This window comes from Erythrolamprus reginae, chromosome 8 (genome assembly GCF_031021105.1).
Source record: "Erythrolamprus reginae isolate rEryReg1 chromosome 8, rEryReg1.hap1, whole genome shotgun sequence".
In the NCBI taxonomy this organism is placed as follows: domain Eukaryota; kingdom Metazoa; phylum Chordata; class Lepidosauria; order Squamata; family Dipsadidae; genus Erythrolamprus; species Erythrolamprus reginae.
The window spans coordinates 43,258,758-43,281,414 of NC_091957.1; the positions used below are offsets into that span (position 1 = coordinate 43,258,758).

A 22,657-nucleotide genomic window follows, 5' to 3' on the forward strand; every position below is an offset into this window, starting at 1 on the left:
CATGATCCCGAAGAACTGCGATCAGATAATCTTCCACAACAGCCAATCTAGCACGCTATTTATAGCAGCAGCTCTAATTACTGGAGCCCCACCCAAACACAGGTGGCCTCTCTTATCTCCTGTAATACTGTATTTCCTCAATTGGTCTCTTCGATGCATAAGTCTGCGCCTGCGTGGGTCTAACACTTTGTCCTCCGAATCGACTGAAGATAATGGAGATTGGCTTCGTGGGCTGTGTGCCAAGCCCCCCTCTTCCAAGTCACCCCCACCTTCTTCTTCGTCCGAGGAAACTGCACTCCCTGACTCTGCCGGCAACAAAACAGGCCTAGGACATGTTGCCGTTTCCCCTGCCTCCACCTCCACATTCCCTGGGGCAGGAGCTGGGCCAGAGCCAGCCACAACAAAATGAAGGAAGCAAGCCATTTGACATCTGCTCTGCAGCTACAAAACTTTATTCCTTTCACTACCAGTGAACAGAATTTAGGGAAAGAGCACCACCAGAAGAGTTCCAGACTTGCTGATTAAAATGAAGCACAGGATAGCCACTGCTCTAAAATTTCTACTATAGACAGTCCCCGTTGCACAGGTTTGCTGATCATTTTCACCTTTAAAAAGAACACTCCACAGAAACAGTTTGTACCTTTTAAAGCTGTTTCCACAAAAGCAAGGAACACCCTTTGCTAGATATATCTTTTACATTTTTTTCAAGCCCGCTACCAAAACTCAAAGCAGATAAGAAATAAACCACAAAAACCATTTTATTTCGGAAAGGGGGGGGGAGCAAAAGATTTCCCAAACAAGAAAAAAATATTTTCTTTCCCAAACAAAATTTTAATAGAATTACTTTCCCAAACAAAAACAAAACAAAATTCTTTCCTAAACAAGATTTTAAAAATTACTTTCCCAAACAGGAAAAAAATATTTACTTTTCCAACCAAGAAAAAAAATTACTTTCCCAAACAATATTTTTCACTGTTGGAAGGGGAAAAAATCCCAAGGAGGAGGAAAGCCACTCTTAAATAAATTCAAATACAAAGTTTCCAATGGAAAGAGTCTGCAGAGTGGGTTATTTGTAACTCTTAATAGACTGGCATTGAGGTCCTGATCAGATCTCCCTAGAAGAGACGTGAAAGGTGCCTAAAAAGTAACAAATTTCCAAACAACAGCAAAATGTTAATCTGGGCCTATTGCCGAGAGTTCTCCCTAGGGGAAAACAACTGTCCTTGAAAGGGAAGCCTGCAAGCATCCAAGGCGGGAACCAGCCCCAATCCACAAAGCGGTTAGGAGCCTGCAAATGTCGCCTATTGAAATCAGTCAGAGGTGCACGTGCATAGAGTGTACCTTCAGACAAAGCTACAATCCACAATCCCCTCCGGGGGGCTTTTAAGTAGAAAGGGACGGTGCTTAAACGCTGTGTGTGTGTGTCAATTTAAAACTTTCCATTGTTTCCTTTTGAAATCGACCTAGGATCTTTTTATATTTTTATTTTTGGAAAGAAATAGAGCCATCAAAGTCATCATCATCCTCATCAGTTAGGAATGCAGGGTCCCAAATTCGTTTGGAGGGGAAGCAAAGGCGACGCAGCGCCCGGGTCTTTACGGGGCCTAGCAATGCACGTCCGATCTCCCTTTTGCAAACCAACCGCGACCGCGCGAGGAGGGGAAAAAAGTGTCCCCTTTTTACACGCTGCAATTTGCCTTTGCAATTGCCGCCCTTTGCAATCTGCGAGCTTTCCACATCGAGCCGGCCTCCACCCCTTCTGGTGTGTGTGTGTAGGGGGGGGGGCACGCTTAGCACCCCTCCCCCATCTGCACCCTTCTTCTTCCTCCTCCGCAGCCGCTGCCTTCGCCGAGGCGCTTAGGGCAGCCATGTTGCAGCCTTTTGCAAAAGAGGGAAGCCAGCTCGCCCGCGTGCAAAGGGTTTTGCACGCGCCCCTTCCCCCGGGGGGTAACTCCGGGCCTCTTTGCAAAGGGAGAGGGGGCGCTGCAAAAAGGCCGATGCAAGCGCGGGAATTTGCACGGGGATGGGGGGGGGGGGTTCCTTTCCCGTTGCCCCCTAAAGGGCGCCAGGAAAGACGACGGGCGTCGTGCAAAGCTTGCAAAAAATAGGGGGTGCAAGAAAAATTAGGGGGGGCTACAGGGCCATCTCGCGCCTTTGAAGGGGGAGGAAAAAATTGGGGGGGGTCTGTTTCAGGAAGCGCTTTTTAAGGGCCGCTCGCCTGCGCAGACGGCCCAAAAAAAAAGGAAAGGGGAAAAAAAAAAAGCAACTCGGGCGGCGCGCGCGAGCGCCTCTCTCGCGCTAAGAGTCTGGCTCCGCCTCCCGCCCGAATTCTAACAATCGGCGCCTTCGCCCAGGTCCGGCCCGAGGTTTCTATTGGCCGAGGCGCGCGTCACTCTCGGCCCGGACTTTCCTCGCGCTTCCCATTCATGCAGTTTGGTTGAGTGTTGGTGTATTTTACTGTTTGCAATAAAGAAGGGAGATTTTTCTGTTTATTTTTTTTAATATAAAAAGGGTTCAGGACGGTTTGTTTCGTTTTGTTTTTTTTAATTTTTTTTTGGTCGCTGCAATTCGTCCGGGGTGTTTTTTATACAGTTTGGAAAGAAAGAAAAAGACTTTTTGGATTTTTTTTTTAAAAAAAACACCAGCCGACCAACCAAAATCGGGCCTTTTTTTTTTCAAAGCGAGTTTGTTTTTGCGCGCGGTGCTTTGATTTTTCCCCCCTCCCTTTTTTTGCTCTCCCCCCTTCCATCTTTTTTTTTCTTTTTTTGCATTTCTTTCGAGGGGAGGGCGGCCGCCTTTCCCTCCTCCTCCTCCTCCCCCTTGGCATCTCTTTCTGATCTGCAAGCGCGCCAACTGTTTTCCAAGCCTCAACTATGCCCAAGAGAAAGGTAAGCAAGCCAACCTGGTGTTTGGGGGGGGGGGGAGGCTTTGCAATGGACTGTGGAAGGGAAGACGCGCGATTCCACCCCCCCGTCCTGTTATTACAGTATTATTATTTTTGCACGGGGAGAAAGATGGCTTGACTTGCGCGCGCGCGAACGTGTGCTCGGTGTTTGTCTGTATGTGTGTGTGTGTGCGCGCGGGTGCAAAGCGTTTTTGGAGGCGCCGTGCAAGCGAGCGCTTCAAGCAGCAGCCATCGCAACCCGGCCAAAGCTGCTGTGAACCGAGTGGAGTTTAGCGAGGGGAGGGGGGGATTGTTTGCAAGAACGGAGCCTGCTCGGTGCGTCTCCATGCTGGATTTGCAAACAGCCATAGTGCCGCTGGATGACCGCAGGCGGGCAAGGCTTCGGCTTGGCGCCCCACCTCCTCCTCCTCCTCCAAATTGCAAACCCTGCCGAGCCTCCGGGGCTGTTTGAAGCCGCCGGAGGGACGTTTGAGCCGAGGCTCTCCCCCCCCCCCCCCCCCCCCAATGATTGGGGTCTCGGGCTCTCCTGCGTTTGCCTTTGTTCTTTTTAATTTCCACCCCCCCCCCTTCTGCCTTTCCTCCTACTTGTCATACCAGATGGTGGTTGCAGTGGCGACTCGGAGCCGGGAGGGGGCGCACAGCTTTGCCATTGCCCGCCTTTGCTGGGAAAGGGGGGGTTTGAACTGGAGGGGGGGGCGCTGAAATGTGGCACGAGATTTCCCAAGCCCCAATTCGGTGCAACTTTCAACCAGGAGGCGTCTGTCTCCCTCTTTCTTCCTTTAAAAAATATATATTAATTATTTTGCAAATCCTTAAGATTGACTTGGGGGGGGGTTCCTCTGTTTTGGAGGTGCAGCTACATAAAGGGCAACGGAGGGAGGGAAACATGCCATCAAAATGGGGTGATGTTCGGCTCGGCCACAGTTGCAGCCTCGTTTGTTTCCCCGCCTTCCCGGGGGGGGGGGGCGGCTTAAAGCCAGATTCCTTTTTTTAAAGGCTCCACGCCCTTCGCCAGGTCGTTTGCAAACGACCTTGCTGTTGCAGGTTAGTTTGGCGGGAATCTTTTTTTTTTCCCCTCTTCCTTGCCTCCCGTCTTTTTAAAAGTTGGGGCGCGATGACGTCAAGCGAAACGGACCGCCCCGAGTGCATTGTGGGAGGTGTAGTCCGAGAGTTTGGAAGAGAGTTCGAACAATGTAAAGAGGGAGAAAAAAAGCCTGCGGGCCGTTGCAGCTGTTGGCAGAAGTATCTGATCCGTTTGTGATTTTTTTATTAATGCCTCCTGCACTATATTTAATTGGGATTCTTTCTCTTTTTTTGGCTGAAACACGATAGGGAGAGTTTAGAAGGTTTGATATGGAACGGAGTGTCCAGGTTTAATCGGTTTTAATTTAATTTAATCGGTTCCTGCTGAAGTTTTCCTTGCTCTACTGCAGTGTTTCCCAACCTTGGCAACTTGAAGATATTTGGACTTCAACTCCCAGAATTCCCCAGCCAGAATTCTGGGAGTTGAAGTCCAAATATTTTCAAGTTTGCCAAGGTTGGGAAACATTGCTCTACTGTATGTATACGGTAAATCTACGGTAATTGCTTGCTCAGTTATTTTTTTATCATTTGCCTCCAGAATTCAAGACTTTTGAATGATACAAGATCAATACATTTGCCTTCACTTGTCAGTTTTGGTTGACCCCAATGTTATATATTAAAAATGTCTACTGTCTCAAGTTTACTGGGCCATTTATTTTACTCAATGAGATGCACTTCCAGTTTCTGTTGGCATCCATTTCTTTTTATAAAATTGGAACAAAATTAAGTAATTTACATTGTGCTTGTTTCTTTTTTAAATTAAATTAGGCTGCAGCTGAAGGTGACATAAAGGAGGAGGTAAGGTGTTTTTTTTCCATACACACACATATACAGTAGTATTCAGTTGTCAAAATGAAGTGAGTCTTCAAAGGAGTTGGGAAAACATACACCACAAGGATTGGCAGGCAACGCGAACATGTGGAAGATTTTTTAAAATCTACACCGCAAGGATGTTGGAAGATTAATTTGCCAAGTGTTTGCAACTGATCAGTGCATGCACAATTTATATGCAGAGTAAACTATGGCAGAATTCTTTTTGCAGGCAATGAAAAAAATATGTGCAGTTGGACTTGCTTAAAAGAGAAAAACACTTAGTAAGAATGTTGACGTTCCCTCTCCCCTCCAGTAGTTTCTTCATAGTAGTGTCATGCTACCAGCCACAATTGGCTGCATTCAGTACATCAATCTTTTAGCCACGGATTGCAAAGCACAGTGTGCCTTAGGATTCTGCCTCAGATTAATTGTCGCAAGAAGCCAAATCTTTTTGCTTGGATAATGCGCTGCAGCTAACCTGTGGGCTTTGCTCCTCCTTTATCTGTAGGCCTAGAGTAGAGGTCTTCAAACTTGGCAACTTTAAGACTTATGGACTTCAACTCTCAGAATTCTGGGAGCTGAAGTCCACAAGTCTTTATATAGAACAAGGACAGAAACACCAGCCTGAAGATGACGAGTGGGACCTCGTCGAAACGTCACCAGAAATTTCCAAATCCTACATGGGAAGAAACCCGAGTGTGTGTGTGTGTATATATATATATAAATAAATCATCAGGCTGCAGTCAAAAAAGAAGAAAAAACTTCCTCCCTTGTCCAGCACATTAAAAAAAAACGGCATGAAATTGACTTTGAAAAAACTAAATTACTTTCCAAAACAGAACACGTATATAAAAGAATAATCATGGAGGCCATAGAGATAGAAAAAACCCCTCAGCATGAACAAACAAGATGACACGTCCCACCTACCAGAGATTTGGAAACCAGCCCTAAACAAAAAAACATATCATAATCATCACCATGTCAATCCTTCAACTAAATGTGATTCCACCAACCAATCAAATCACTAAAACATAGCCACCCAATCTATTTGCTACATTCAAACCAAATTTCCACCCCTACCACTATTTATAAGGAACAAATGGCAGTTGCAAACAAACTATATTTACAGCAGCACGAAGCTTACAACTTCAGCCTGATGATGGTGAATGTGATTTCACTGAAAAGTCGCATAGACACTCAAAATATTACACGGAGCAAAACCCAAACTCAGAACAATCTACATACATACATACATATATATGGTTTTTTTAAATTTATAATATAATTAAAAACAAACAAAAAACAAAGACATGGACATGATGTGATAGTCCAGTTTACATGTTTTAATCAAGTTGTTTCTCTTTCTAAATATAGGTCTTTATCTCTTTATAGATATATCTCCATTTTATATGTTACTTCCATTTTCCTTTGATAATATGAAAATCTATACATCTCCAATTTATTGCTAAATTATATTCCCAATATTCCTCTTAAATTCCCATCAATTAATATGACAGATTTCAAAGTATTCACATTCATTTTTGTCCTTTACTTCCATCGTGAGTCTGTCCATTTTCCGCACAAGACAATATTTCATATTGTATCTCTTCCGTGGTGTTTGTTTTTCCATTTTTGTGCAAAGGCCAATCTAGCAGCAGTCAAAATGTGTAACATTAAATAGTCCACCAGTCTTAAAGTTGCCAAGTTGTGTAGAAGGAAGAGACTTATACCTTTCAATTTAAATTCTTATTGCCCTGATATCAAAAGTTTTGTAGCTTGTTGAAGTTATGAGTAGGGTGAAAAAGGGCCAGGATGAAATTAGACTTTGGGATCAGATACTTTTTTGAACCAGATTTCAATGTCACAGAGAGTTCCAGTTGGTCAAAAGTTAAAATGAACTGCACAAGAGTATCGCAACATGGAGATAAAAACTAAATCCAAGAAATGGCTAGTTCTCTTCTTGTTTGTCTTCAGGTCACTTTTGATTCCTGACAACTACACAACAGTTTTCTTGGCAACAGTTGTGGAACTGTTTGGCCCTTGCCTTCTCACAGTTAAGGTTCCAACAGTCATCCTGTTGGCTTTGGCCTAAAGTGGGACTGGAACTCATGGCCTCATGCTGCTTTCATTATCTCAACAAAGTGGCTCACTCTCATATTTCTATCCAACAAAAAGTGTGTGCAGATAACAAATATTGACGTTCATCTGTATCATTTTTGGCTTTTTAAAAAATATACAATAAAGCAAACATTTTGGGAAATTACTAACCATAGTAACTTCTACGCCCTGATAAGTAGTCAGCAGATAAGCTACAATATCCTAGTTTGTTTGTAAGACAATCCTTGTTTAACAGACCACAGAATTTATTGTATTAATAAAAGTGCCAAGAGAAGAGAATATGTAGACACAATGCTTGTTTTTGGCTGTAAGATTTACAAACCAGCCCCACAGTCTTGGCACTCAATATAACAATATATTCATTCCAAAATAATATTTAACTTTTGCAAAACTATATCTGATGCATAATTTTGGGAAGTAAGCTTTAATGAATGTAGTGGGATTTTTTTATTAAATGAGAAGAGCATGGTTGCCTTAGGTATGTTGTTTTGAATTTCTGTGAATTCTACTTTTAAGAAAAACGATGCTTGATTTTAGTAATTTGTTTTTCTCTTCTGCAGCCAAAGAGACGATCGGCTAGACTGTCTGCTGTGAGTGTACGCCACTTTTTTAAACTAATCCATATTACATTAAAGCTGTTACAATCAATAGACCTTTCAAAGTATCATTCAAATATCGTCCCGTGAATTATTTCCAAGACTAAATGTAATATTTGCTCTAAATAAATAGATGACACTGTTGCTTCACCATGATAAGCCACATTTTGAGCTGAAGGCTTGACCATTTTCCAAACTTGGAAGCTTCTAAATCAGAGGTCTTCAAACTTGGCAACTTTTAAGACTCGTGGACTTCAACTTCCAGAATTCTGTCCATGAGTCTTAAAGTTGCCAAGTTTGAGGACCCCTGTTTTAAATAGATGGACTTCACATCCCCCAGAATTCTGAGCCAGCATGGCCACAACTAAGAATTCTGGGAATTGAAGTCCATAAAATTAAAAGCTGCCATGGTTAAGAAACATGGGTCTAGATCCTTGTTCTCTTTGTACATATGGATTTTACTCACTGGAGAAGGGCCTAGTGCTGGGAACAATTGAGGGCAAAAGAAGAAGGAGGCAGCAGAGGATAAGGTGGATGGATGGAGTCACTGAAATAGTAGATGTGAACTTAAATGGACTCCAGGGGATGGTAGAGAACAGAAGGGCCTGGAGGAACATTGTCCATGGGGTCTCAATGGGTCAGACACAACTTTGCAACTAGCAACATTTTACTTCACAAGTCATAATAGAAGGGAAATTATTATTTCAGTAATTATAGCTGCTCATCTCAAATATATTTATTTATTTATTTATTAGATTTGTATGCCGCCCCTCTCCATAGACTCGGGGCGGCTCACAACATATAATAAAACAATTCACAACAAACCTAATAAATTTAAAAAAAAATAAAAAACCCATTATTAAACCAGACATACACAGACATACCATACATAAACTCAGGTAGCTTACAATACCTAAAAGCCATATCCAGCTCCAAAATAGAAGTATTTTATAAAAATAATCTCTGCCTTGGAATAAATGTTCCCAGAGTCAATGATGGTTTATGAAAATTATAGCTTCCATTTATTTTAAGTTTACCATTGTAATCCAGAAAATTCAGATGTTTTAAAAGGGACCACAGAGGGCTGAGATTGTTACAGCATTCCTGAACTAACAGGAATGCTCTGTTTATTTAACAGTGTATCTCTGTGCTTTTCTTACAGAAGCCTGCTCCACCCAAGCCAGAGCCAAAGCCGAAAAAGGCGCCGCCGAAGGTAAAATGAATAACATGCTTGTGTGTCCGAATGCTTTGACATGAGGATTCTTTCTGATGTCAGAATGGACTCTTATTCTCTTAAAGAAGTCTTGATTTCTTTGTTCTTTGCATGTGTATTGATGACATGATATTATAGCAGATGATGAGGAATGTGATGTTGATCTACCATCTAATTTTACTAAGGGGGAAATATATATAAGTGAGAAAAAGTCCTTCAGGAGTTGGGCGGCATATAAGTTAAACAAACAAATAAAAATATTTGCAGAGGTTGGACTAGTAGCTTTTGATTATATGGATGTGAGAATCCAGCCTTACTGTATTTAGTCAATAGTTCAATTTTATAGAACCGTTTTATGCCAAGGAATTAACCAGTAGCTGAGATGTATCTAAAGAGGGGGTAATGGATGAACAGTTACATACCTAAGAGTTGTGCAGATGTGACAGAAGTACCTTGGAGTTTTCAATGAAAATTCCTTCTTAGCAGTTTTGTTGTCCATCTGTAACTGAGATAGCAATAGCACTTAGACTTATATAGTATACAGTACTGCTTTATAGCCTTCTAAGCAGTTTACAGATCAGCATATTGCTCCCAACAATTTAAATCAGAGGTCTTGAAACTTGGCAAGTTTAAGACTTGTGGATTTCAACTCCCAGAATTCTCCAGCCAGCATAGTTGGCTGGGGAATTCTGAGAGTCGGAGTCCACAAGTCTTAAAGCTGTCAAGTTTCAAGACCTCTGATTTAGATCCTTATTTTACCCATCTTCGAAGGATGGAAGGCTGAGTCAACCTTGAGCCTGGTGAGATTTAAACTGACCAATTGCAGACAGCTGGCACCAGCGGAAATATAACCTGCAGTACTGTACTCTAACCATTGCGCCACTGTGGCTCATGGTTTTAGAAGGGGAGCACATTGCTAGCAACCCAAAATATATGGTGCCAAGGCTGTTTTAATTTGGTATAGGCTTGTCAGTCTAAAACAGTCAACAGAAACGTTCATTTTCCAGGCCGCTTATCTGTGGGAGCCAAATAAAATCTCTGTCGTGATCAGATTGTATCTGAAGATGGCAGATTGCGATTCACACAAGCCATAGAAAACAGGATTGAGTAATATAGTGGTAATTGAATGATGCATAGTGGTGCAATTATGAAACTTCATTGGGGTGGGACCAACAGCCGGTCCTTCTTGGCGCTGCATTGCCGCCTCCGTTTAGGCGAGGGGATCTCCGCGGTGGGACCGGCTGTTGGTCCCTTGAAGACGCCGCCGACGCCTCCATTCGTGTAAATCGGAATACAGTATTCCGACTTACACGGAAATTCGGCTTACGACACCCCATAGGAACGGATCAACGTCGTAAGTCGGGGTCTACCTGTATAAGATGCACCAAATTTTTGGCATCTTTTTTGGAGGGGAGTTACGTCCTATATTCTGAAAAATACAGTATTCAGTAGTCCCTTGCTATACCGCGCTTCACCTACTGCGGCTTCACTTCATCGCGGGTTTCTGAGGAAGTCGATCGGCAGATTTAAACAGCCCGCCGAACTCGATCGGCAGGTTTTTCAAAAAAAAAAATAGATCTAAAATTGTAAATACTGTATTTAAATACTGTATCTAAAATAAATACTGTGTGGGAAGGGTTTATAAACACTTAAAACAATGAAAACTTACCAAACAATTACAATATAAATACTTAAATAAGTACTATCAGTCGATAAATTCCCCATCGCGGATTTCACCTATCGCGGCCAGGTCTGGAACGTAACACCAGCGATAGGTGAGGGACTACTGTACTTCCTTAATAATTTGAGACAATGATTTTTTTTCCAGGAGTATCCGTATCTCAGAATGAAATTGCCAATACCTCCCCTTCCCTTTTATTTTTTATTTTTTAAAATTAAAGATAATATGCTCAGGCAGAAAAATAGCGGTCCTAAAAATGTTAAGGTTACTTTTTCATCCGTTGTAACTGAATGGTTGCTAAAAGAGGCAGTCGCAAAACAAGGACTAACTACTGCTCTACTCGCAACAGATACAAAGATTTTGCATAGGAGTGCCAGTTTTAGGCAGTGGGTGTTCTGAGGCTGGTCACTGAAAAAGGATTGGTGAGTAAGTTGAGATTTTACTGTCTCTCTGATTCCCTCTAACAGAAAGAAAAAGGGGGGAATGATAAGAAAGAGGACAAGAAGGTAGCAACAAAAGGGAAGAAAGGAGCCAAAGGAAAAGATGAAACTAAGCAAGAAGATGCTAAGGAAGAAAACCACTCTGAGAATGGAGATACCAAAACTAACGAGGTACTGTACTGTCCCTCCGTCCTGAGAATAATTTCCAAATACAGTAGAACCCCGACTTACGAGACTAATTGGTTCCGGAAGGAGGCTCGTAAGTTGGAACGCTCGTATGACGAAACATTGTTTCCCATAGGAAACAATGTAAAGTCAATTAATCCGTGCAACAACAAAAAAACCCGCTGCCACCGAACGCGGAAGTTAGCGTTCAGAGACAGCTGCGAAGCGGCGCGCGTGTTTTAAAACGTGGCAGCCGGCCTGGGGAGCTAGGGGGCTTCCCCCCGAGCCCCCCAGGCCGGCTGCCACATTTTAAAACACGCGCGCCGCTTCGCAGCTGTCTCCTGAAGCCGAACGCGGAAGTTAGCGTTCCGGCTTCAGGAGACAGCTGCGAAGCTGCGCGCGTGTTTTAAAAGGTTGCAGCCGGCCTGGGGGGGCTTGCCAGCACACACCCCCCCCCGAGCCCCCCAGGCCGGCTGCAACCTTTTAAAACACGCGGGATATGAGCGCCAAGGAGCTGTCTCCTGAAGCCGAACGCGGAAGTTAGCGTTCGGCTTCAGGAGACAGCTCCTTGGCGCTCGTATCCCGAATGTGAGCTCTGGAGGCGAACAAAAATGTCGCTCCCCTCCCAGCTCTTATCTCGAGTAGCTCGTAAGTAGAGCTGCTCGTATGTCGAGGTTCCACTGTACATGGGGAATCTGGAAACTCTGCTCTCAACAGTTCCCGCTTTGTATTCAGCCCTTATATACGTAGTTCTGGTCTTACACGGCCTTTTTGTTATAGTTGTCAAGCAAATCACCGCATAACTTTTACATCTCATTTTTGACTTAGCTTCTCCCTAATACAGGCACGGAGGGGGGCTGGCACTCTCCCCCACAAAGGTAATAATTGTGTAGGAGAAGTATATACAGCAGGGAGAAATTAGTCTCCAGTTTAATTCATTTATTTGCCTGTTTTCTTCTTGAGCCAACATGCAGATATTTCTCTCTCCCTCTCTGTTTTTTCTCTTTGCTTCTCTCTTTTTCCCTCCCTTTCTCTCAATCTCTGTCTGTTTCTATCTTTTCCTCCCTCGCACGCACGCTCTGCCTCTTTCACTCCCTTCTTTTTTCTCTTTCCCTTTCTCCCTCCGCCTCTCTTTCTCTCCCACTCTCTCTCTTTCCTCCTGTCTTTTTAAAATTTGGATGCTTGCTTCTTACTTTACCCCAAACTGCCACCAATGCACATACAGGTTTCTATTAGGCACAATATGTTTTTAAACCGCCCCCCCCCCCCCAAATATTTAAAATTCAGCAGCTGCCTTCTGTGTACACAGGGCAGAATAGACCTCCAGAGAAGCGATACCACCCCATGCTTTCAGATATATTTCCTTACAGACCAATGGGCCTTGTGCAATCAGATTTCGAAGTTAGGAAAAAAATACGGTTTGGCGTTTGAGTTAGCTAATGAGGAAAAGCTGCTGTTGCTACATGCAAGAATGGAAGTTGGTAAACTGCAGAATTCATTGTTTATAGGGCTGAGCCACAGCTACGCCCAGTATCCTCTGCAATGGATTTTCTTCCTAGCCTAATTCAATTTCTGTTTCTCTCAAATACTAACAGGCACCAGCTGATGAAGTATCTGATGTCAAGGAAGCCAAGTCCGAGTAACAGATTATAAACCCTCTTCATTTCCATCATTTGGTATTCGTACCTCCATACTGTATTGTTAAGAGAGGAATATTTTTATCAACTATTTTATAAATGCAGGTTTTTTTAGCATGAATTTAATCATGGAACATCTTCATCTCGGTTACTTGGACTTCAAAACCAACCAACCAACAACAACAAAAATAATAATAATAATTGTTTTTAAAATTTTGTGATTGTCATAGTTTGTATGGTACCCGGAAAGAATCAGTGGTGGTAGCTATTGACTTCTATCAGTATATAATCCCTTTGTGTGTCAGTCATACGGAATTCAGATTTTAATTTTACCCTTGTTGCGTGTTGTATGGTTTCTTAACGTGGGGAGGTCTAAAACAAAAACACACACAAAAACCACAATTGCGTCAGACATTCCGGTGGTTCTGTGACTTGCTTTTATAAAGAAGGTGAGATATTTTCATGAAAAAAATCTTAAGAAGCTGGAAACTTGTTGTATCCCAAATGTAGTTTTATTTTGTCACATTTTGGAGAATAATATTAAAATATGTAATCATGTTTTTAAATGAAATACAAAAAAAAAAACTTTTAAAAAAGAGAAGGACAGGTTTGACTGAATATACCCACTGTTAGGAATTTTGCTGGATTTATCTTAATAAAATGTCTCCTCAAAAGATTCGTGGTTTTGGGCTGCGTTATGTTATAGCTATGCAGTACTTTCTGCCTTTGAAGTTCTGTACGCAGAATGCAGCTGCGAGAGCAATCGAGCTTTCCCCAAAATGCCCATATTACACCAACACTCCGCAGTCTGCATTGGTTGCCGATCAGTTTCCCGTCACAATTCAAAGTGTTGGTTATGACCTATAAAGCCCTTCATGGCACTGGACCAGATTATCTCAGGGACCGCCTTCTGCTGCACAAATCCCAGCGACCAGTTAGGTCCCACAGAGTGGGTCTTCTCCGGGTCCCATCAACTAAACAATGTCGTTTGGTGGGGCCCGGGGGAAGAGCCTTCTCTGTGGTGGCCCCGGCCCTCTGGAACCAACTCCCCCCGGAGATTAGAATTGCCGCCACTCTCCTCGCCTTTCGTAAGCTCCTTAAAACCCACCTCTGCCGTCAGGCATGGGGGGACTGAGATACTCTTTCCCCCTAGGCCTTTACAATTTATGCATGGTATGTTTGTTAGTATGTATGATTAGTTTTACAATAAGGGTTTTTTAGTTGTTTTAGTATTGGATTTTACATGTTGTTTTTATTATTGTTGTTAGCCGTCTCGAGTCTACGGAAAGGGGCAGCATACAAATCCAATAAATAAATAAAATAAATAAATTAACTAAGGTTGAGAAACACTGTCTTGAATAATTGTGGGCATAATTTTATAGGCAGGCCTATATATGCCCCTTTGCTTAAAGAAAAACAATTTCTGAACACTGAATTCTGAAACAGACTGAACTGTGTTTCAGTCACTCAAAAGATCACGACTCTTCCAGTCTTGTTTCCCATCTTGCTAAGTCATCAAACATTACAGTATTCTCAAACATAATTTCATAGTTCATGTTCTGTCTGGGTTTTCCCAGACCTCCACACCCACTGAAAAATAGCCAGACACTCTGGTAAAATCCAAAAGTAATTTATAGCAGGAAAAAATAAGCACAAAGGAAAACCTGTCTTCACAGCAGACAGGTTACAATACTTTACAACAGGGTCCTGATGTCCAGTCAATTCCAAAAGCTTCTTGCTGGCACCCCCCCCCCAAGGTTTCAAGAGTCCAAGGCACAAACCAGGATTGTAGCCACCAAAGTTCACAAACAGGTCTCACGAATCTCCAAGATAAAACTCCACAAGCCAGGAAGGGTGGGGCCGCCTTTTATCCTTTCCCAAGCACCACACCCAAACCCAGCTGCGACCCCTAATGCTGGAAATATCTGGCCAATTGCGTTCTTCTCTCGTTAGCTCTCCTCTGTCGCATATCTATGAAGTCACTAGCATCTTCCCCCAGGGAATCCAGGCTGCTTGCTGGGGAGAGCTCCCCCTGGTGGAACTCTGGCTGTCCTTCATCTTCAGCCTGGGATTCAGCTTCTTCATCAGTCTGCCCCTCCTGGTCCTCAGCCTCTGAGCCGGACACCGACAGCAAATCAGCCATTCCCGGAGGGGTCCCAGGCTGAACCACAACAGTTCATAAGTTAGTTACTTTGTTTTCTTAACTGTCAATTGTTTGATTAATTATAGATTTAAACCTTTTAACACGTATGCTCCCTTAACAGTGTCGATAATAAAGTACGGTTGGACTGAATTAGCATATCACACAGTCTAAATCAGTGGTTGTCAACCTGGGGGCCGGGACCCCTTTGGGGGTCGAACGACCATTTCAGAGGGGTCACCTAAGAGCATGTGAAAAGACAAATTTCCCATGGTGTTAGGAACTAAAGCTATTTACCTTTAGTTAGGAACTAAAGTTATGGGGGAAAGATTAGAAATAACGTGAGAAAATATTTTACTGAAAGAGTAGTAGATGCTTGGAACAAACTTCCAGCAGACATGGTTGGTAAATCCACAGTAACTGAATTTAAACATGCCTGGGATAAACATATCCATCCTAGGATAAAATACAAGCAATATAAGGGCAGACTAGATGGACCATGAGGTCTTTTTCTGCTGTCAATCTTCTATGTTTCTACTCTGGTGCCTTGGAACATATTTTTACAATCCTACCAATCGGGTGTTAGTTGGGGTGTTCCTTTGACCTTCCTGCTCTGTTGGGAGAATTGGCGCTAGACTTATGGTTGGGGGCTCACCACAACATGACGAACTATTAAGGCATTAGGTTGAGAACCATTGGTCTAAATCAATTTCATCTTAACGTTTAGTAAGGCTGTGTCATTCTTAAGGTGACCCATTAAACACTACATTGTTGACACACTGATTTTGGCCTAAATCACAGTGGAATGCTGCTGGTCTCGTCCCCTAGTGAGATACATCTGGTAGGACCCGGAAGAAGAGCCTTCTGTGTGGGGGCTCCCTCTCTGGAGCATCATTCCCCCAGAGATTAGAATGCCCCCCCCAACTCTTAATACTCTTCTGGAAGGTGCTGAACACCTGATTCTGCCAACAGGCCTGGGGAACCCAGAGCAGGATGGAGTCCATTAAATGACTTGTGATCTGTCAACAGGAGGGGGGGGGGAGTTGATTTTATTATGATTTTATTACTATATTTATTTGATTTTAACTTGTTTTTATATTCTGTAAGTTGCCTTGAGACACCTTCGGTGAATAGGTGGCAACATAAACTTAATAAATAAATTCAAATATAGTATTACTATTGCAAATAGTAGCCGCCCTGAATCCTTGAGGATTGGGCGGCATAGAAAATCAAATCAATTTAGCAAATAAGTAAATAAATAATCCAGCTAATAATTCCAGATAGCCACCATATTGGTCTTTCATCTAGTCTTGCGATTTCCATGTCATTCTGAACTGTAATGAATATAGGAGAAAGGAAAGCTAAGGATGCTTATATGACAAATGGAACAGGTTAATTTTAGCTGTACAGTGTTCCCTCGATTTTCACAGGTTCAAACTTCGCGGAAAGTCTATACCACGATTTAAAAAAAAATATTAATTAAAAAATACTTCGCGATTTTCCCCATACCACGTTTTTCCCGCCCGATGATGTCATATGTCATCGCCAAACTTTCGTCCACCTTTAATAAATATTTTTTTAAAATAAACTTTAATAAATAAACATGGTGAGTAATAATCTAAATGGTTGCTAAGGGAATGGGAAATTGTAATTTAGGGGTTTAAAGTGTTAAGGGAAGGCTTGTGATACTGTTCATTGCCAAAAATAGTGTATTTACTTCCGGATCTCTACGGAAATTCGAGTTTCGCGGGCGGTCTCGGAACACATCTCCCGCGAAAATTGAGGGAACACTATTATAGTGAGCGTCTTGCTTAGGCTGCCTAAAGCTGATAGAAACTATTGGCCTTAGAATATTCACAAATGCTTTCAACAACTTTTAAAAACGTGGAGCAAATCAATTTATAAAGCAGAGGGAGTGGAAAAACAAAAAACAAACCAGCAAAAAATGTCTCAGCAGCTACAAAGCTGGAGGTGATAACAACTGGAATCCAAGACATCTAAGAGACATTTCTTGAAAGCTGCTTTCAAAGATGGACACTCGCATCAACAGCCTTGCAAATTAATACGGAATCAGCAACCCATTAGATCAGTGGCATGCATATAATAGCATGCAATGCTTAAGCACGCGTTTACCTTTTTTTTTTTTTTAAAGGCTAAATGATCAGATTTATTCAGAACATTCCTGCCATCTGTTTCCGAGTGGGCAGCAGCTGCCTCTAAAAAAGCAATAGATAAACTCCCCCTCCCCCTTTTCCTCCCAACACCAGCATTTTCGATGGCCCATAAGATTTATGATTTTGAATGCTGCTGCATAAACGACAAGCTGGACAGATTTTATTTTAAAAGTATATTGATAAGTGCTATTGCTTGCAATTGCCAAGTTTCTTTAAATTATGAAAATTATAATGTTTGGAACAATTTAGGCTTTGCATAAGAGCAGATGTTTGCGTATTTTGGGTCCGTCTACTTCCCCCAATTTGCATGGCGGTCCTTGTATTATTGTGCTTATGTGCTGCCAATGTTTGCCTGCAAATCAGTGCTGGTTTTTCACTTTTTCCCTGGCTTCTTCATTATGTAATCATATGAATGCACATTCAGAAGGAGGCCTCTTATGTTTCTAATGAATTGGGTTTAGCAATGCAGATATCACTATATTTAACAATCTTTTATAATGGAGCATCTTGCAGTATGGAAAAAAATGGTGACAGTGGCTTCTCTGCTCTTTCATGTCAAGAGTCACTTTTATATTATATTAATTCCCATTGCATTAACTCTCTAAAGAGGTTTTAAAAGTTAAACTTCTATTTCATCTGCAATATTTTGCATACATGCAGAGAGAGGAGAAAGGTAGAGAGGGGGGAGGTAGAAAGAAGAAGGAAAGGGAGGGGGAAAGGGAGGAAGAGGCGGAAGTAGAGAGCGAGGGAGGAAGTGGAGGGAGGAAGGAGAGGGGGACAGAAGCAGAGAAGGGGAAGTGGAGGGAGAGGGAGGGAGGGAAGGAGAGGGAGGGAGAGAAAGGAAGTGGAGGGAGGGAGAGGTAGAGAGGGAAGTGGAGAGGGAGAGGTGGAAGTGGAGGGAGGGAGAAGAGGAAGTTGAAGGAAGAGAGATGGAGGAAGAGGGAAGTACAGGGAGAGAAGGAGGGAGGGAAAAGAAGTGGGTGGAGGGAGGGAGACAGAGGGAAGAGGATGGATGGAGGGAGGGAAAGAGGGAGAGAGAGAGAAGATGACACTGACCATTCCCTCAGTGTATACTGAACTAGCACTTTATTTGCTAATTGCTGCCAGGATATTTTTTTTTACTGGGAAAATCATTTGGTCCCTGGAATGCTGGCTAACCAAGCTGTGGGAGTAAGTGTTGATCTTTAAAATTTCTCTCTCCCTTAACATTAAATCTGATGCAGAACTCAACTCAAATTGGCAGCCATTCTCAAACCACAATCTAAATACATGGATTTGTACCACATCCAAAATTTGGGGTTTTCTCTGAAAAATCTATACTTTAATTTTACGGGATTTACAAATCAGAGCAGGCTTTTACTAATGTGGATAGAATTTATTGTAGAATGTAATCTCCCTCAATGATTTACACTGGCATTGATATTCACCTTTTGCTTAGAGCTTAAGTGTGATGTTTGGTTTTTAAAAACAATATAGTATATCATATTCAATTACTGATTAACTAATTAAGTAATGTATCAGAAAAATATAGCCTCCAGGACATTTGTAAATCCCTTATTTATTCATTTAGTCAATATTTATTTGTATGTTTTTCTTTTATCTCTCTTTCCTAGTTTTATGAATATTCTCCAAAATACTTAATTAAAAAATGGGGGAAGGAATGAAAGATTAGTGACATTGCTCATAGGTTTTCACCCATCCATCTTATTATACAATGCAGTGCTTGACTTTAATACAATAATTATCCAGAGTATGTTCAATCAAAAAGTGATAGAGCTCTTAATAAGAATTTAAATCAGCAGTGGGTTGCTCCCGGTTTGGGCTGGGACCCTTCGGCACATGTACATAAGCATTGCGCGGGAAAGCGCGCACATGGGGCAAATTAAACTAGATATACCCAGTTCTTGCAATTGTTTCAGAATATCAGCTGGCCGGTGTACTGGAGCTAACGCAACGGCTTGCGTGCCAGCAGATATGGCTTCGTATGCCACCTGTGGTGTGTGGGCCATAGGTTCGCCATCACTGCCTAGGCAATTTATTTATTATTTATTCATTCATTCATTCATTCATTCATTCATTCATTCATTCATTCATTTATATTGCATTTATATGCCGCTCAATCCAAAGTGGACTCAGAGCAGCTAACAAGTAGAATAAATACAATAGCATTAAAATTGCACAATAAAATCTGTAAAATAATAAAATAATTTTTAAAAGAATCATACATATACTGCAGTCAATCTAATTCCAGGCCTGCTGGAAAAGCCAGGTCTTAATGGCTTTCCAGAAGACTGGTAGAGAGGAGACGGTTGGAGCTACCACAGAGAAGGCTCTTCCTCTAGGTTCCGCCAACCGGCATTGCTTGGCGGACGGGACCTGGAGAAGGCCCTCTCTGTGGGTCTTTACTGGCCGCAATGAGGTTGTGGGTGGTTCCGTAAATAGTCTAGTGCTGAGCCATTTAGAGCTTTAAAGGTGATAGGCAACACCTTGGGTTTGGAGACCGACTGGCAACCAATGCAGCTCGTGTAAAGATGGAGTAATACAGGTGTACCTAGGTATTCCCATTATTGCACGTGCCGCTGCATTTTGCACCAGCTGACGTCTCTGAACACTCTTCAAGGGTAGCCCCATGTAGAGCGCATTGTAATAGTCAAGACAAGTCGACGAGGGTGTGAGTGACTGTGCGGAGCGCCTCCTGGTCAAGGTAGGGCCGCAACTGGTGGACAGGTCGAAAGTGTGAGAAAGCCCCCCTAGCCACAGCTGAGAGGTGTTGTTCTAGCCTCAGTTGTGGATCTAGGAGGACACTCAAGTTGCGAGCCCTATTCGATGGTGAAATTGTTTCTCCCCCCAAGAGCAAAGACGGAAAGATGGGATTGTCTTTAGGAGGAAGGACCCACACAGCCAGTCTTGTCCGGGTTGAGTTTTAACCTGCTAATCCCCATCCATATCCTTATGGCTTCAACACACCGGCCCATCACTTCCCCCGCTTCAGTAAACTGACATGGGTGGAGATATACAGCTGAGTATCGTCAGCATATTGCTGGTAACTCATCCCATGTCATTGGATGATCTCACTCAGTGGTTTCTTGTACATATTGAATAGGAAAGGAGAAAAGACCGACCCCTGAGGAACCCCACAAAGGAAGGGCCTAGGGGTCAATTTCTGTCCTCCCACTAACACCGACCGTGATTGGCCAGAGAGGTAGGAGGAGAACCATCATAAAACAATGCTTCCCATTCCCAACCCCTCCAGCCATCGCAGAAGGATACCATGGTTGATGGTATCGAAAGCTGCTGAGTGGTCAAGTAGCACCACGATAGAGGAGTGCCCCCTATCCTGGGTCCGCCAGAGATCATCCATCAGAGTGAACAAAGCGGTTTCCGTGCTTCAACCAGGTCTGAAGCCAGATTGAAATGGGTCTAGATAATCCACTTCTTCCAAGATTCGCAGGAGTTTACCATGCTTCAGGAGACAAAGCATAAAAATAAAACTCAAGCCCTTTGCAGACATAACAAGATTTCAGCTTTTATTCAGGGCATTCACTAACCTGGTATTGTTCTCCTTAATCAATATATTATTGAATAAAGAAGACTGTGAGTATTGCTCATTAGTCAACCATAGTAACTTATTTATTTAGCTTTTGATTAACTGTTGCCTATAAAGTCTGCGGAGAGGGGCGGCATACAAATCCAATAAATAATAATAATAATAATAATAATAATAATAATAATAATAATAATAATGGCTTTACTGAAGGCAAATCATGTCAGACTAATCTCATTGATTTCTTTGACTATGTCACAAAGGTGTTGGATGAAGGTGGTGCCGTGGATATTGCCTACCTGGACTTCAGCAAAGCCTTTGATACGGTTCCACATAAAAAGCTGATAGATAAATTAGTGAAGATTGGACTTAATCCCTGGATAGTTCAATGGATTTGCAGCTGGCTGAAGCGTAGACATCAGAGAGTTATTGTTAATGGCGAGTATTCTGAGCAGAGTCAGGTTACAAGCGGTGTGCCACAAGGATCTGTTCTGGGTCCTATTCTTTTTAATATATTTGTGAGTGACATAGGGGAAGGTTTGGTAGGGAAGGTTTGCCTATTTGCCGATGACTCTAAAGTGTGCAATAGGGTTGATATTCCTGGAGGTGTCTGTAATATGGTAAATGATTTAGCTTTACTAGATAAATGGTCTAAGCAATGGAAACTGCAGTTTAATGTTTCCAAATGTAAAATAATGCACTTGGGGAAAAGGAATCCTCAATCTGAGTATTGCATTGGCAGTTCAGTGTTGGCAAATACTTCAAAAGAGAAGGATTTAGGGGTAGTGATTTCTGACAGTCTCAAAATGGGTGAACAGTGCAGTCAGGCGGTAGGGAAAGCAAGTAGGATGCTTGGCTGCATAGCTAGAGGTATAACAAGCAGGAAGAGGGAGATTATGATCCCACTATATAGAATGCTGGTGAGACCACATTTGGAGTACTGTGTTCAGTTCTGGAGACCTCACCTACAAAAAGATATTGACAAAATTGAACGGGTCCAAAGATGGGCTACAAGAATGGTGGAAGGTCTTAAGCATAAAACGTATCAGGAAAGACTTAATGAACTCAATCTGTATAGTCTGGAGGACAGAAGGAAAAGGGGGGACATGATCGAAACATTTAAATATATTAAAGGGTTAAAAAAGGTCCAGGAGGGAAGTGTTTTTAATAGGAAAGTGAACACAAGAACAAGGGGACACAATCTGAAGTTAGCTGGGGGAAAGATCAAAAGCAACGTGAGAAAATATTATTTTACTGAAAGAGTAGTAGATCCTTGGAACAAACTTCCAGCAGACGTGGTTGGTAAATCCACAGTACAGTAACTGAATTTAAACATGCCTGGGATAAACATATATCCATCCTAAGATAAAATACAGAAAATAGTATAAGGGCAGACTAGATGGACCATGAGGTCTTTTTCTGCCGTCAGACTTCTATGTTTCTATGTTTCTATAATAATAATAATAAATAAAATTGGAAAAATGACTTTGGTCTTAAAGGGTAAAAAATAGGCAACCTCTTTGAAGGAGCATGTGAAAAGATTGCATTTGAAAAGGCAAATTGAACCCTAATACAACAACAAGAGTTCAGTTTTCTTTGCTTATCAGTTGTCATAACTCAGAGAAATGGTAGAAAATAATAAGGCGGTGGGTGGATGGATTGTTCAGTTTTGGTTTGATTTAAAGATATGCAATTTCTTAGAGGAAGAGAAAAAAATACAACATGTAAAGTAAAAGATGAATAAGCATCGAATCTGGCTTGTGTTCATCTCCATCTTTCTTAAATGTCAGAGCAATATTTTAAAGATATTGCTGAGAAAGAAGTCTGTTTCTATGATTTCTATAGAATATAGAAACCTTAATATATAAAGAGGGGTGGCATACAAATCTAAATTATTATTATTATTATTATTATTATTATTATTATTATTATTATTATTAATCATCATCCCAGCGGCCGATAAGGTCCCACAGAGTGGGTCTTCTCCGGGTCCCGTCGACCAAACAATGTCGTTTGGCGGGCCCCAGGGGAAGAGCCTTCTCTGTGGCAGCCCCGGTCCTCTGGGACCAACTCCCCCCAGAGATTAGAACGGCCCCACCCTCCTTGTCTTTCGCAAATTACTTAAGACCCACCTTTGTTGCCAGGCAT

General features: G+C 42.2%; 1 protein-coding gene and 1 long non-coding RNA gene across 5 annotated transcripts in view; one reads left to right on the forward strand and one right to left on the reverse strand.

The window, feature by feature from the left end:
• Window positions 1-1,975: 1,975 nt before the first annotated feature.
• HMGN5 (high mobility group nucleosome binding domain 5) lies at window positions 1,976-13,325 on the forward strand. Of its 2 annotated transcripts, none has more exons than XM_070759793.1 (6): window positions 1,976-2,888; window positions 4,757-4,786; window positions 7,480-7,509; window positions 8,678-8,728; window positions 10,877-11,020; window positions 12,610-13,325. In XM_070759793.1, the coding sequence occupies exons 1-6, from the start codon at window positions 2,874-2,876 to the stop codon at window positions 12,655-12,657; spliced, it is 318 nt and encodes a 105-aa protein (XP_070615894.1). In that variant the 5' UTR covers window positions 1,976-2,873; the 3' UTR covers window positions 12,658-13,325. The 2 variants fall into 2 exon arrangements, with proteins under 2 accessions (XP_070615894.1, XP_070615893.1); XM_070759792.1 differs by having other exon boundaries at window positions 2,237-2,888; window positions 7,480-7,515.
• Window positions 8,531-22,657, reverse strand: part of LOC139171507 (uncharacterized) — a 38,375-nt gene continuing 24,248 nt past the window's right edge. For 2 of the 3 annotated variants that reach the window (XR_011559759.1, XR_011559758.1), the window contains exons 3-4: window positions 9,151-9,233; window positions 8,531-8,908 (exon numbers count right to left, since the gene is read on the reverse strand). This is a non-coding gene — a long non-coding RNA (uncharacterized lncRNA). The remainder of the gene's footprint in view (window positions 8,909-9,150; window positions 9,234-22,657) is intronic. The other variant, XR_011559760.1, reaches the window with a different exon arrangement.

Bases quoted from the DNA above. Each gene is read 5' to 3' on its own strand.
- HMGN5 (XM_070759792.1), top strand. The intron at 8,729-10,876 runs GTAAAATGAATA...TCCCTCTAACAG, and splicing joins CGAAAAAGGCGCCGCCGAAG to AAAGAAAAAGGGGGGAATGA. The intron at 11,021-12,609 runs GTACTGTACTGT...AAATACTAACAG, and splicing joins GAGATACCAAAACTAACGAG to GCACCAGCTGATGAAGTATC.